The sequence below is a fragment of the Schistocerca cancellata genome, chromosome 5, assembly GCF_023864275.1.
Source record: "Schistocerca cancellata isolate TAMUIC-IGC-003103 chromosome 5, iqSchCanc2.1, whole genome shotgun sequence".
Lineage (NCBI taxonomy): Eukaryota > Metazoa > Arthropoda > Insecta > Orthoptera > Acrididae > Schistocerca > Schistocerca cancellata.
The window spans coordinates 432,941,049-432,957,561 of NC_064630.1; the positions used below are offsets into that span (position 1 = coordinate 432,941,049).

At 39.0% G+C, this 16,513-nt stretch overlaps 1 protein-coding gene across 1 annotated transcript in view; it reads left to right on the plus strand.

Moving 5' to 3' along the window:
* Positions 1-16,072, plus strand: part of LOC126189042 (FAD-dependent oxidoreductase domain-containing protein 1-like) — a 213,149-nt gene extending 197,077 nt beyond the window's left edge. The window contains exon 9 of the mRNA XM_049930894.1: positions 15,889-16,072. Within this exon, the coding sequence (XP_049786851.1) occupies positions 15,889-16,028 (140 nt within the window). The 3' untranslated portion in view covers positions 16,029-16,072. The remainder of the gene's footprint in view (positions 1-15,888) is intronic.
* Positions 16,073-16,513: the final 441 nt, after the last annotated feature.

Here is a 16,513-nt window from a genome sequence, read left to right on the forward strand (position 1 = left end):
TCTTACTCAAACAGAATTTAACAATTTGGCAAAAGCCTTGGATTCTCAAAAGGAGCATCACAACTTCTGACATCACGTCTCTGAAAATAATTTATTTCCACATGGTTTATCATAGTCAGTGTACAGAAATCATGATAAAGACTTCAAGACAATTTTTTGTTGAAGACAGTTTGGTGTTCTGCAAAGACAGTGCCAGATTAGTGACAACCACGGGAGCTCAAAAATATGACAGCAAGGAATGGAGGTTTGCATAGATTCTTCAAAGCTAAGTTTGAAAGAAGAATTGCTATAAATTGGGAATGACCTAACACCAGTTCCAATTGTGTATTCAGTACACTTAAAAGAGACATACAATATCATGAAAATGATACGTGAAAAAGTGAAGTATGAAGAAAACTAGCAGCTTGTATGTGGTGACCTTAAACTGATTGGTATTCTTCTCAACCAGAAAGCACAGTACACCAAAATGCCTTTCTGTATGTGTGAATGAGACAATAGAGCATATCATGAGCATGGAGTAGGAGAGAGGGGCCTAAGATGAAATCTCTGATAGTAGAACCGAAGAACATTGCGAATGAATGTTTGGTTAATCCAGATCACTTTTTATTGCCTTCATTGTGAATCAAAATAGGATTGATGAAGCACTATATAAAGAATTGGATAAAATGGGAAACTAGTTCCAATACCTGTGTAGCCAATTTCCAAATCTCTTGGCTGCAAAGCTGAAAGAAGGGATATTTGTTGGACTGAATATATGTAAGTTGATGTCTGATGAACATGTTGAAAGTAAAATGACAAAAATGGGCCAGCTGACAGAGTTTAAAAAATGTTGTGCATAATTTCCTTGGATAGAATACTGATTGCAAGGAAATTGTGGAAAATATACTACAGTTGTTAAAATGGTTAGGATGCAAGGTCCCCATAAAACTACATTTTCTGATGTCACACACATACAAAATTCAGAACACTTTGGCCAACACATTAGAGGAACATGGTGAATGGTTCCATCAGGAACTTAAAACACTGAAACATCATTATCAAGGTCATTGGGGAATAAACATTACATCTGACTACTGTTGGTGTATCACATGTGAAGGAGATGTGACACACAAAAGGAAGGGCATCAGATGTTCATTCACAGGCAAACATAAATGGAAGTAATACCTCCACCTCGTAAGTGTCCCTTTGCTGCTTCTAATTCATATTCTCTCATATTACTTTTTTCCACTTTATTGTTCCATTTCACCTACATTTCCTGTAACTTCTTTCCAGTTGCATTAGATACACTGCTTCCCAGTTTCATTACATACAGATCTGGATGATGATGATGGTGGGAAAACATGATGCACTGTAGAGAGACAGGCTTCAGATTCAATGTCAGTGCAAACAGCTTAGTCAGAAAATTTGTTGACTTCTGTTATTGGGTGTTGTCAAACTTCACATACTTGATTGTTCACTGCACATATTTTCAATTTCCCTTTCTTAGTCTGATGCTAAGTGTCTGTGTAATGTTTTTAAAGTTTATCGCATTGCCTATAATTCTTCTTCTTCTACTATTATTACTACTACTATCACCACCACTCCAGAATTAGGACTAAGGCTAGTTCCAGTCTCATCATCTCTTCATCAGTCTTCTCATGTTTTTCAGCTTGCATTTAAGGAAAAAAATCTATTATTTTGTAGTGTCACTAGGTTTTGAACTGGTGATTGCAAATGAACAGTGAAATTTTGGCAAAGTTTATCCTAGTTCATGGCAAATTAATCTCAGTATTACATTTATGCAGTACAAATTTCCAAATTTCATGTGATCGGAGTTTATTTTTTGTGCTTATCTAAGATATTCCTTGCACAGTTGGTCTTAATGAGTCAGATATGATCAGGTTCTTGTTCAGTGCCCATTCAACTATACTGTGTACTAGATGGCCTTGGCTATTGTCACAAAACACTGAAGTGCTCAGAAGGATGGTGTATGACCATTTTGCTTGTATTTTATGGAGATCAGGATGAAGGATGGCAGTAGGCACTTATGGTTGGCCAAATATTTTTGACACCCCAGTAAATATTTCAATTGTATCTGGCTACAGCATTTGCAAAGTTTTTGTTACTTTCACTTCTATGATGCAGCATATTAACATGATTCCCTGCTTTCTATATAAAGTTAAGGCTCCCTGTGTATAAATGGGTACCATTAATGCCATAATGTTGTATTTAGTTTCTAAAGTTCAATGTTATAGTATTTGGAATCAAAGGCTTGGATAGATGAAAGTAGCTTTATCTGTAGAGGATCAATTACTGAATTAATACTGAAAGGCAGTTGACAGGTCCTGCTCAAAAAAGAGATGGATATCTCATTGTAATTTACTTTTTTTAGACTTCCAGAAACTTATGAATGGAACATGTATGTGAGTGGCTCACACATCAGTGAGAGTGATTTTAATTTTTTAATATAAATTTGCAATCAAGACTGATTATTCCTTCAAATTATCTAACCACATCACTGTTTTATTCAATTTTGTCTTCAAAAATTAGAAATGAAGGTTTCATCAGGAGAGTCCCAAGGAAATGTAATATGACTGCTCTTAAATGTAATATGACTGCTCCTGTTCTTAATGGACATAAAAAATCTGACAGACAAAGTGAACAGCAATCTGTGACTGTTTACTGATGATGTAGTATATGGGAAACTATCTATGTTGACAATGTAGGAGGAAACAATATGACTTGGATGGAATTTAAATTTATTATGATTAACTTCATGCAGATCATTAGGGAAAAAGTTATGGATGTTTGAATATGGTGCTGGTGGTGTGCTGCTTGATACAGACACAGCAACTGGATATCTAGGCGTAAGATTGCAAAGTGACATGAAATAGAATGAGCCCATAGGATTGACTCTAGGGAAGGTAAATGGCTGATTTCGTTTTATTGAGGGAATTCTAAGAAAGTAGTAAAGGATAGTGTAAAGGATATCCGTTCTTGAATACTTCTAAGGCTTTGGTAGGTTTGTTGTCAATAGGTTCAATGACCACACAAGTATCACAGCAGTGCTCCACAAACCCAAATCAGAATCCCTGAAGGGAAAATGACATTCATTTTCTTTCCATGAAACACTGTTGAGAAAGTTGAGTGAAATTGCATTTGCAACAGACTACAGAATGATTTTGGTGCCACCATCATACATCATGCATAAGGATTGTAAAGAAATGATAAGTGAAATCACAACTTATACAGAAGCATCTATACAGTTGTTTTTCCCTTGCTCTGCTGACTAGCAATAACACAAGCTGCTCACTGCCTTGCTCCATAAGGTGGCTTGTGGAGCATGTATGTAGATACAGATAGCTATCCATGTGAGAGTAGATTATTACTTACCAATTAGAACACTGTGTGTGCATGGGAGCCTCGCTGAAAATGCTGAAGAGGCAGCCTTCAGAGAATAGGTGCAACCAACTGCAGATTGTGGTGCACAGTGGAACAAATGATGCCTGTCTTCTGGACCCAAAATCAAACTTGGATCACTCCAGCAACTGGCAGAAAAAGTTGAGAGTATCAGCCTTGCTCACAATATTTCAATAAAGCTCCCAATCTACAGTGTTATCCCCAGGACTAATCACAGCCCCCACATTCTGAGTTGAGATTAAGTCTTTAACCAGAGACTTAAAGGCTATGCAGCGAGCTATGCTGTGACTTCCTAGACTTGAGCAATAGGTTTGAGAACTAAAAGATTCCATAAATCGGTCAGGAGTGCACTACACATCAGAGGTTGCTACCTAGTAGCTTATGGAGTATGGGGCGAATGTGAAGTTTTTTTTTTAGACTAGATGACTCTCTATCCAGTCCAGATGTAGCTGATACAGAAATATCAGTGTAAGATCTAAAGAAATATCACACCCTTTTGACAGGTGAGAGTATAAAAATCTTAGTGGTTAACTGTTGAAGCATTGCCAACAAAATGATGGAGTTTAAAGCAATCTTAAAAAGCAGTGAAGCTCACATAATACTACTGGTTAAATCCTGAAATGACAACAGTGAGAATTTTGGGGAAAATTTAAGTGCACATTGTAAGGATACACTAGTGGAAAATGAAGGTAGCGTTGTGTTTGTTGTAGTAGGTGAGAAATTCAGATCCACTGAAACAGATGCTGAAGCTGCATGCAAGACTGTTTGAGCAAGACTCAGTTATAAGGGGAGGACTTAAACTTGTAATTTGATCCTGCTCTTACCCACTTGACTTATCACCTGATGTAATGTAAGCTTTACAAAAACACTCATTTCATATCCCCAATCATACTGTCAGGCAGCAGCAGCTGGCCGAGACACAAGCAGCAACAGGAAAGTAACCGATTTTGTGACTTTTACAAGTTCCTAACCAGGAGCGCATTTTATAATATCATCTGTGTGATTTAATAGTTTAGTTTCTTGTGGTTACGCATGTTTATTTAATATGTAATAGCCACAGTTCTCACGTCTTCATTTGCATCAGAAAGTAAACCAATTTTGTGACATATTACAAGTTCCTAATCAGGGGCAAATTGTTTAGTTTTATCTGAGTGCTGCAGTAGTTAGGGTTTTAAATCTCTGTGTGTTAATCTAATTTACTAGACACAGTTCTTGTGGTTTCATCAGGGTCTACAGTAGATTTCTGTAGTGCGAGTCAATAGTTGTTTGTTTGTTTGCTTTGAAAGCTAGACCGCTTGTTGGCGTTAGTCAGCCAGCCAGTCAGTCAGTCAGTCAGGCAGCAGTAGCCAGTCACAACAGAAGCAGCAACAGAGAAGTAACTGATTTTGTGACTTAGCCACAGCTCTGATGTCTTCATTTGTGTTGGAAAGTAAATAGATTTTGTGACATATTACAAGTTCCTAATCATGGGCGAATTATTTAGTTTCACTTGAGTGCTTCGGCAGTTAGATCTTTGAATCTCTGCATGCTAATCTAATTTATTGGACACAGATCCTTTGTTTTCATCAGGGTTTACAGTATAGTTTTGCAGCACATATCAACAGTCTGTTTATCTGCATAGTTTAATTTTCCATGGTCTTTAGTATGGACAGTGACTGTGATCATTGTGTACGGATGTGAGCCAAGTTGGTGACACTTCGCTCTCAGATTCAGGCTATGACGGCTTTGGTTACACAGCTTGAGGTTGCATTGGATGGGCACCACTGTTGTGGCCCGGCCGTGGGGATCCAACAGACCTCCAGGATGGCCGAGTCCTCCGATCGGTCCTCACAGGTGGACAGCCCAGTTACTGCTCGCACTGAGGTTGACCCCTCACCTGTGGTCAAGTGGGAGGTTGCCCCAGGGCATAGCAAGCAGTGAAAAAATTCCCAGACGGCCAGATGTAAGGCGTCCCCGGTTTGTCTAACAGCAGATTGCAGGTAGTGTCTGTGGCTGATGCTGTCGCTGAGCCAGATGTTGTCACCTGTCTTGTTTTAGAGGAAACTTCTCAGCCTGCAAGATCCAGACAATCACAGAGGGTGGAATTATTGATAGTCGGGAGCTCCAACATTAGGCGTGTTATGGGGTCTCTTAGGGACATGGCTGCCAAGAAGAGAAAGAAAACCAATGTGCACTCCGTGTGCATACTGGGTGGAGTCATTCTAGATGTGGACCGGGTCCTTCCAGATGCTTGAAGAGCACAGGGTGCAGTCAAATGCAGGTGGTTGCTCTCATCGGTATCAATGATGTGTGTCACTTTGGATCAGAAGAGATTCTCCCTGGTTTCGAGCAGCTAACAGAAGTGGTAAGGCTGCCAGTCTTCCTTGCAAGATGAAAGCAGAGCTGACCTTTTGCAGCATAGAGGACAGGACCAATTGTGGATTTCCGGTACATAACCGAGTGGAAAGTCTGAATCAGAGGTGCAGACAGTTCTGCGACCATGTAGGCTGCAGATTCCTCAACTTGCACCAAAGGGTGGTTGGGTTTCAGGTTTCAGGTTCCGCTCAATAGATCAGTTGTCCACTATATGCAGGAGGTAGCTACATGGGTAGCAGGGGATGTGTGGTGTGGACTGGGTGGATTTTAGGTTAGAGGGTCTCGGGAAAACACAAGAAGAGCTTCAACCACCAAGGGTGCAGGCTGAACACAGGAAGAACGTAGATACAGGAACCATCAGTATCACAACTGTAAATTGTCATAGCTGTGTTGGGAAAGTACCAGAGCTCCAAGTGCTAATAGAAAGCACTGATGCTCAAATCGTTGTAGGCACAGAAAACTGGCTAAAGCCAGAGATAAGCTCAGCCGAAATTTTTGTGCGGAACCTAATGGTGTTCCAAAAGGATAGGCTAAACACAGTTGGTGGTGGCGTGTTTGTTGCTGTTAGAAGAAGTTTACCTTGTTGCAAAATTCAAGTAGATAGTGCCTGTGAGTTAGTATGGGCAGAGGTCATTGTTGGCAACTGGAATAAAATAATAATTGGATCCTTTTACTGACCTCCCAATTCAGATGATACAGTTGCTGAAAGGTTGAAAGAGTTTGATTTCAAACACGTTTCGTACTCATACAATTATAGTTGGTGATGACTTTAATTTACCCTAAATATATTGTCAGAAATACATGTTTAATTCCGGAGCTGTGCATAAAACATCATCCAAAATTGTGTTAAATGCATTCTCTGAAAATAATTTCGAGCAATTAGTTCATGAGCCCATGCGAACAGTAAACAGTTGTGAAAACCCACTTGACCTTTTAGTTAATAACGAGCATCAAAATGGATACAGGGATTAGTGAACACAGGGTTTTCATAATGAGACTGAGTATTGTAACCCCCAAATCCTCCAAAAATAAACGAAAAATATACCTATTCAAAAAAGCAGATAAAAATTCACTTGATGCCTTCTTGAGAGACAATCTCCACTCCTTCCGAATTAATGATGTGAGTGTCGACCAGATGTGGCTTGAATTCAGAGAAATAGCATCAGCAGCAATTAAGGGATGTATACCAAATAAATTAACAAACGATGAAGCTGATCCTCTTTGGTACACAAAACAGGCCAGAGCACTGTTGCAGAAACAACAAAACAAACATGCCAAATTTAAAACAGATGCAAAATCACCAAGATTGGCGATCTTGTACAGAAGCTCAAAATTTAGCATGGACTTCAATGTAATATGCTTATAACAGTTTCCACAACGAAACTTTGTCTCAAAACCTGGCAGAAAATCCAAAGAGATTCTGATTGTATGTGAAGTATGTCAGTGGCAAGAAACAATCAATGCCTTCTCTGCATGGTAACAATGGAGATACTGTCGAAGACAATGCTGCCAAAGCAGGGTTACTAAACATAGCATTCTGATATGCCTTCACAAAAGAAGACGAAGTAAATATTCCAGAATTCAAATCAATAACAGCTGCCAACATGAGTAATGTAGAAGTACATATCCTCGGAGTAGTGAAGCAACTTACACTCCTGGAAATTGAAATAAGAACACCGTGAATTCATTGTCCCAGGAAGGGGAAACTATATTGACACATTCCTGGGGTCAGATACATCACATGATCACACTGACAGAACCACAGGCACATAGACACAGGCAACAAAGCATGCACAATGTCGGCACTAGTACAGTGTATATCCACTTTTTGCAGCAATGCAGGCTGCTATTCTCCCATGGAGACGATCATAGAGATGCTGGATGTAGTCCTGTGGAATGGCTTGCCATGCCATTTCCACCTGGCACCTCAGTTGGACCAGCGTTCGTGCTGGACGTGCAGACCGCGTGAGACGATGCTTCATCCAGTCCCAAACATGCTCAATGGGGGACAGATCCGGAGATCTTGCTGGCCAGGGTAGTTGACTTACACCTTCTAGAGCACGTTGGATGGCACGAGATACATGCGGACGTGCATTGTCCTGTTGGAACAGCAAGTTCCCTTGCTGGTCTAGGAATGGTAGAACGATGGGTTCGATGACGGTTTGGATGTACCGTGCACTATTCAGTGTCCCCTCGACGATCACCAGTGGTGTACGGCCAGTGTAGGAGATCGCTCCCCACACCATGATGCCGGGTGTTGGCCCTGTGTGCCTCGGTCGTATGCAGTCCTGATTGTGGCGCTCACCTGCACGGCGCCAAACACGCATACGACCATCATTGGCACCAAGGCAGAAGCGACTCTCATTGCTGAAGACGACACGTCTCCATTCGTCCCTCCATTCACGCCTGTCGCGACACCACTGGAGGCAGGCTGCACGATGTTGGGGCGTGAGCGGAAGACGGCCTAACGGTGTGCGGGACCGTAGCCCAGCTTCATGAAGACGGTTGCGAAGGTCCTCGCCGATACCCCAGGAGCAACAGTGTCCCTAATTTGCTGGGAAGCGGCTGTGCGCTCCCCTACGGCACTGCGTAGGATCCTACGGTCTTGGCGTGCATCCGTGCGTCGCTGCGGTCCAGTCCCAGGTCGACGGGCACGTGCACCTTACCCCGACCACTGGCGACAACATCGATGTACTGTGGAGACCTCACGCCCCACGTGTTGAGCAATTCGGCGGTACGTCCACCCGGCATCCCGCATGCCCACTATACGCCCTCTCTCAAAGTCCGTCAACTGCACATACGGTTCACGTCCACGCTGTCGCGGCATGCTACCAGTGTTAAAGACTGCGATGGAGCTCCGTATGCCACGGCAAACTGGCTGACACTGACGGCGGCGGTGCACAAATGCTGCGCAGCTAGCGCCATTCGACGGCCAACACCGCGGTTCCTGGTGTGTCCGCTGTGCCGTGCGTGTGATCATTGCTTGTACAGCCCTCTCGCAGTGTCCGGAGCAAGTATGGTGGGTCTGACACACCGGTGTCAATGTGTTCTTTTTTCCATTTCCAGGAGTGTATATAAATGATTTGGGAGACAATCTGAGCAGCCGTCTTAGGTTGTTTGCAGGTGACACTGTCATTTATCCACTAATAAAGTCATCAGAAGTTCAAAATAAATAGCAAAACGATTTAGAATAGGTATCTGAATGGTGCAAAAATTGGCAGTTGAACCTAATTAACGAAAAGTGTGAGGTCATCCGCATGAGTGCTAAAAGGAATCCATTAAACTTTGGTTACATACTAAATCAGTCAAATCTAAAGGCTGTAAATTCAACAAAATACCTAGGAATTACAATTATGAACAACTTAAATTGGAAGGAACACACAGAAAATATTGTGGGGAAGGCTAAGCAAAGTGTTTTATTGGCAGGACACTTAGAAGATTCAACAGATCTACTAAGGAGACTGCCTACACTATGCTTGTCTGTCCTATTTTAGAACACTGCTGTGTGGTGTGGGATCCTTACCAGATAGGACTGACGGAGTACATCGAAAACATTCAAAGAAAGGCAGCACATTTTGTATTATCGCAAAATATGGGAGAGAGTGTCACTGAAATGATACAGGATTTGGGCTGCACATCATTAAAAGAAAGGCGTCTTTTGTTGTGATGGAATCTTCTCACGAAATTCCGATCACCTACTTTCTCCTCGGAATGCGAAAATATTTTGTTGACACTGACCTACATAGGGAGAAACTATCACCATGATAAAATAAGGGAAATCAGAGCTCGTACGGAAAGATATAGGTGTTCGTTCTTTCCATATGCTATACGAGATTGGAATAATAGAGAATTGTGAACGTGGTTCGATGAACCCTCTACCAGGCACTTAAATGTGATTTGCAGAGTATCCATGTAGATGTAGGTGTAGATCTTTGAAGGAGACTTTAATCACCCTGAACAATGTGTTGGTCTAATTATAATCTTGTTAGTGGTTCGTATGACAAGACATCCTGTGAAATATTACTGCCCTCTCTGAGAACTACATAGTACAGAACCCCACTCATGACGGAAATGTATTGGATATAATGGTGACAAATACACCTCACCTCTTTGAGGATGTCTGCCCTGAAACTGATATCAATTACCATGAGATAGTTGTAGCAGCAATGGTTACCAAAGTTCAAAGTGCAACTCAAGCACATAGAAAGTATATATGTTCAGTAAACTATATAAAGGGCCAGTTGTGTTAATTTCAGTGAGGAACTCAAGCATTTAGTTCTGAAGAGAAGCATATTGAAGTACTGTGGCTCAGGTTTAGAGGAATGGTTGACCATGCGGTGAATTGATATGTACCTAGTAGAATAGTTCGTGATGAGAGGGGCCATCTATGGTGTACAGTCACTGCAAAGAAATGTATAAAGAAAACTGTTGCATAATAGATGTAAAATTAAGCATAGGTCTATAGATGGAGAGATGCTGAGTGAAATGTGTTTGGCTATCAAGAGGGCACTTTGTGAACTCTTCTATGACTGCTATAGCCAAATATTATCAAAATATCTTTCATTAAACCTGCAGAAATTCTGGTCATATATAAAGGCTGTTAGCAATACTAAAGTTAGTGTCCATCCACACATGGTGCCCAGTGGTTGCGAGGAAACACAGGTCACATCCAGATACAAGAAGAGCAGCAGAAGTGATCTACAAAACTACTATCCAATATCTGCTAAATCTATTTATAATGTAATCTAAGGTCCATTGTAATGAAGTATCCTGAACAAAATGACTTGCTCCATACTAACCAGCATGGTTCTAGGACTATTGATCATGTGAAGCCCAAAACACATTTTTCTTACACGACATACTGAAAGCCACGGATCAAGGCAGTCAGGTAGGTGCAGTACATCTTGACTTCCAAAGGACATTTTACTCAGAGCCACAAATACTCTTATTATTGAAAGTGTGACAATGTGCGGAGAGTCATCTGCAGGGGTAACTTTGGATGGGCTCCAGAGATGTGTGTTGGGACCCCTGCTGTTCATATTGTTTAGTAATAACCTTGTAGACAATGTTAATAGTAACATCAGACTTTTCACAGATAATTATAGTTGTCTGTCATGAAGTAATGTTTGATAAAACCTGCATAGATATCCAGTCATATTTTGATAAGACTTCAAAATGATACAAAAATTGAAAACTTGGTTTTAATATCCAAAAACATAAAACTGTGCACTAAACAAAATGGGAAAAAAAAAACAAATACAGTATCCTGCACCTACGACAGCAATGAGTAACAGTTCAAATCAGTGAACTCATGCAAATATTTGTGATTAAAAATTTTTGAGGATCTGAAATGTAATAGACTCAGCCATAGGTAAAGCAGATGGCTAACTGTGGTTCGTCGGTAGAATACTACCATGTAAAAGTCTTCTTATAAAGTCCTAGAATGAACTTTTCAAGAGGCAAATCTAGAAACATGTTACAGCCCTTTACATAATGCACCCATAGAAATGGGAAATACAAGACTAGACTAGTTAGAGCATGCGCAATCATTCTTCCCATTCTCCATATGTGAATGGAGAAGGAAAAAGCCCTAATAACTGGTGCAGTAGATATTACTCTCTGTCATGGAGTCCACAATAGTTTGTAAAGAAAGGATGTAGGTGTAGATGTAGAAGCACCTTACTAGCAAGTTTCCAAGCTGGCAATTTGAAATGTTTGCGCCTGATCTAATTAAATTTATGGTGTAAATTCAGTAACCAATAATTTATCTATTACAAACTCAAACAGAAACATAATTTATTTGTAACCTGAGTTCTGTTATATCTCTTAATTTTTGCGCATAACACTCCAGATGGTGGCTCATGTCAGTACCAACGATGTGTGTCAGTAGGGATCAGAATAGATTCTCTCTGAGTTCAGGTAGCTAGGTGAAGTGGTAAAGGTACCCAACCTTGCTTGCAAGATGAAGGCAGAACTTACCATCTGCAGCATAACTGACAGAACAGATTACAGACATTTGTTACAGGGCCATGTGGAGGGTCTGAATCAAAGACTTAAATGGTGCTGCAACTATGTAGGTTGCGGATTTCTTGACTTACGTAATAGGGTGGTGGGTTTTCAGGTTCAGCTTAATAGGTCAGGGGTAAACTACACACAGGAGGCAACTACACTGATAGCGAGGACTGTGTGGAATGGACTAGATGGTTTCATTACTTAGAGGGTCTCTGGAAAGTTCAGAAAGGGCTTCAGTCTCAAACGATGTGGGACAAATGCAGGAAGAATCTAGACACAGCAACAATCAGTATTGTTATAGTGAAATTGAAATAGATAGTCCCTGTGACTTAATATGGGTGGAGGTTATACTTGGCAACAAGAATAAATTAATAATTAATTGCTTCCTTTTACCAAACCCCTGGCTCAAATGATTCAGTTGATGAACAGTTCAAAGAAAACTTGAGCCTCATTTCAAATAGGTATCCCACTCTTACAATTATAGTTGGTGGTGACTTCAATCTGCCCTTGATATGTTTGTGAAAATTCATGTGCAAATCCATTGTTAGATATAAAACACTGTCAGAAATTATACCAAATGCTTCCTCTGAAAATACTTTTGAGCAGTTAATTTAGGAGCTGACTTGAAGTGGAAATGGTTGTGAAAACATACTTGACCTCTTAGCAACAAATAATCATGAGCAAATAGGGAGCACCATGATGGATTCAGGGATTAGTAACCTCAAGTTCATTGTAGTGACACTGACCACCACAACATCTGAATCAACTAAAAATAAGCACACAATATATCTGTTTAAAGTGCTGATAAAAATTAGCTTGACATCTTCATAAGAGACAGTCTCAACTCTTTCCAAGCTAACTATATGAGTGTAGACCAGATGTGACTTCAACACAAGTGTTTGTGGCAATTGACAGATTTATGCTGAATAAATTGATGAAAGACAGTATTGATCCACCATGGTACACAAAACAGGTTAGAACAGTTGCAGAAGCAATGAAAAAAGGATGCCAAATTTAAAAGGACACACAATTCTTAAGATTGATGATATTTTACTGAAACTTGAAACTTAGTGCAGAATTCATGCATGATTTATTTATTTATTCATGTTCCGTAGATCCAGTATACAAAAGAATGGCATGGATATGGAACGAGTCACAATATAAATCAGCACAGTAGCCTACTTGTATATGCTAACAAATGTAAATTGGCATTGGTGTTTAAGAAACAAAGTATGTTAACAGTTACAGGCTTAAGCATTTTCTATGGTAAAACAAAGTTATAAAATGATAAAATAATAAATTACAAGTTTCCATATTACAAACTATACATTAGTAGGAATTTGATAAAGCCAATTGCCTGAACACGAATTCCCATACTGGTGTAAGATGTATTAAGTTACAAAGTGGCAATAGCAAATATTACAAGTAAAGTATTACATCTAAGTTACAATGTTAAATTAAAGAATTGATTAAGATAGTAAAATGCTTTTTCCAGAAGATATTCCTTCAATTTACTCTTAAAATTTGGCATTTCACTGGTAAGATTTTTGTGTCAGATGGGAGTGCATTAAACACCTTTATGCTTGAGTAGTATACTCCCTTTTGTATCAGACTCAAGTTTTTTCTGTCAACATGAAAGTCATATTTTGTTCTTGTGTCATAGTCATGATAAAAAGTATTGGTTTTGTACATGTGTAGGTTCTTAGCTGAAAAGCACGTTAGGGATAAGATATATTGTGAGGTCATTGTTAATATTTTGTGTGTTTTAAAAAGATTTCTGCATGAATAATTCCTGTTAACTCCACTTATAATTTGAATTGCTCTTTTCTGAGATACAAATACTTTATTTGTCACTAGTCGGTTACCCCAGAATATTAAGCCAGATGATAACAATGAATGGAAATAGCCCAAAATAAGCAGCCTTAAAAGTATTGCTATTAGCAGTTGTTGCTATAATATGTAGAGCATAAGTTGCTGAACTAAGTCTTTTTCTCCAGTCCAAAATATGGCAAGACCAATTTAATTTATTGTCAATGTGGAGGCCTAAAAATTTTGTTGAATAAACTTGATGTATATCTTGATCATTACAGCTTAGACTTATGTCATCCTGAACTCTGTGAGACCCAAGGAAATGTATAAACAGTTTTTTTTTTTTTTTTTTTTTTTTTTTTTTTTTTTTTTTTTTTTTTAGATTTAAAGTTAGGCCGTTGCATCTGAACCACTTATGGAGGTCATGGAACACCAAGTTGGCAGATGATGCGATATCATTTTCAGGTGTTTTTTTCAATTACAAGGGATATATCATCTGCGAAAAAAGTAAATTTGATGGTAGCCTTAGGACAGTGAGGAAGGTCATTAAAAAAAATAAGAAAGAGCAAAGGCCCAAACAGCGAACCTTGTGGCACGCCTACACTAATTGTTCCCCAGCCAGATGAAGCTATTGAGCCATCTTCATGATTCAGCAATACCCTCTGCTTTCTGTCAGTGAGGCACGATCTGATCCACATTCCCACTGTGTCAGTTAAACCATAATAGGCTGTTTTTGAAAGGAGGATTTCATGGCTCACACAGTCAAAGGCTTTGGTTAAGTGGCAAAAAATACCAACTGGAGCCAATTTATTGTTCAGTGCTTCTAGAACATTATTAATAAAGGAGAATATGGCATCATCAGTTGACAGGCCTGATTGGAAACCAAACTGGCATTGACTAAGAGCCTTGTGGAAATTCAGCTATTAATAGCTTCCACGATAAAACTTTGTCTCAAAATCTGACAGAAAATCCAAAGATATTCTGGTCATATGTGAAATACACCAGTGGAAAGATGCAATCAATACCTTCACTGTGCAATACCAATGGTAATGTTACTGATGACAGCTTCAATAAAGCAGAGTTATTATACTTAGTTTTGTGAAAATCTGTCACTAAAGAAGACAAAGTAAATATCTCAAAACATGAATCTAGAACAGCTGCCAACATGAGCTACATAACTGTAGATGTTCATGGTGTAGTGAAGCAGCTTAAATAACTTAATAAAGGCAAGTCTTCTTATTCAGATCAACAGGGATCTCAAACTAATCCATATTTGTAGATTCCCATTAGGCTCATGATACCATTCCTCACAAGAGATCTCTAATCAAACTGTATGTGTGTGGAGTATCAATTCAGTTGTGTGACTGGATCTGTGATTTCCTGTCAGAAAGGTCACAGCACATAGTAATCACTGGAAAATCATTGACTAAAGTAGAAGTGATATCCAGCATTCCACTAGGAGGTGTTGTATCCCTTCTGGTGTTCCTTATCTGTAAAATGATATAGGAGACAATCTGAGAAGCTTTCTTAGATTGTAGGCAGATTATGCTATCATTTACTGTATTGTAAAGTCACCAGAAAATTAAAACAAATTGAAAAATGATTTAGACTAAATATCTGCATGATGCAAAAAGTAGCAGTTGTCTCTGCATAAGGAAAATTGTGAGGTCATCTACAGGTATATGAAAAGAAATACATTAAATTTTGGCTATATAAAAAATTACACACCTTTAGGCTGCCAGTTCAACTAAATGCCTAGGAAAATCAATTATGGACAACTTAAATTGGAACAATGACGTAGATAATGCAATGGGAGAACCAAACCAGAGCCTATTTTTTATTGGCAGAATGCTTAGAAGACGCAACAAGTCTACCGAAGAGACTACCTACACTGTCCATGCCCATCCTCTGCAAGAATATTGCTGGGTGGTTTGGGATCCTTCCCAGATAGGACTGATGGAGGTCCTCAAAAAAACCTAAGGACAGCTCATTTCAAATCATCACAGAGTAGGGGAGAGAGTGTCATGGACATGATAACCAAGTTGGGGTGGTAATCAGTGAAACAAAAGCATTTTTAACTGCAACAAGATCTTTTCACAAAATTTCAGTCACCAACTTTCTCCTCTGAATGAGAAAATATTTTCATGTCATCAACCTAACATAAGGAGGATTTGAAGAATCCTCTGGCAGGCACTTAAGTGTGAATTGCAGAGTAGTCATTTATATGAAAATCAATGAAAAAATTTTGTGTCTCCAAATTCTCTTATCCAAATTTAATTCTCATTTGACTGTATTCTTTATTTTTTGCTACAGGTATTCAACAATCACCTGCTGTTGGGCGTGCTGTTATGGAAATGATGTTTGAAGGTGGATTCAAGACAATAGACTTGAAGCGTTTTGGATTTGAAAGGCTTATACATAACGAGTTGCTGAGGGAAGTGAACATCATATGATAGCAAATCATTATGTTAAATGTTAATGAGATCTGAGTATTAAATAATAATGTAATTATAAAACTCGGAATTTTCTGATCTGAATATAAAAATAAGTTTGCCATTGCAAAACATTGTGTTATAAGAATGTACAAATATTCAAGCAGATGACAAAGAGGAAAATTTCTTCAACATTCTAAAATATAAAATTGCTGATGGAAATGACCATATGAATGCTAATCATTATATTATATGTTCATGAGATCTGAATATTAAATAATAGGATAATTACAAAACTCTTTTTTTCTGATCTGAATATAAAAATGTTTGCCATTGTAAAACACTGTATTATAAGAATGCCCAAATATTCAAACAGATATTAAAAAGGAAAATTTATTCAACATACAACAACAAATAAGTTAGTTTTGTCTTCCTGCTATTGCTGAGTTAATGGGAAGCAAGGTGTGGTAGCAATTCATGTAAAGAAAAGTACCAGTTTTACTACC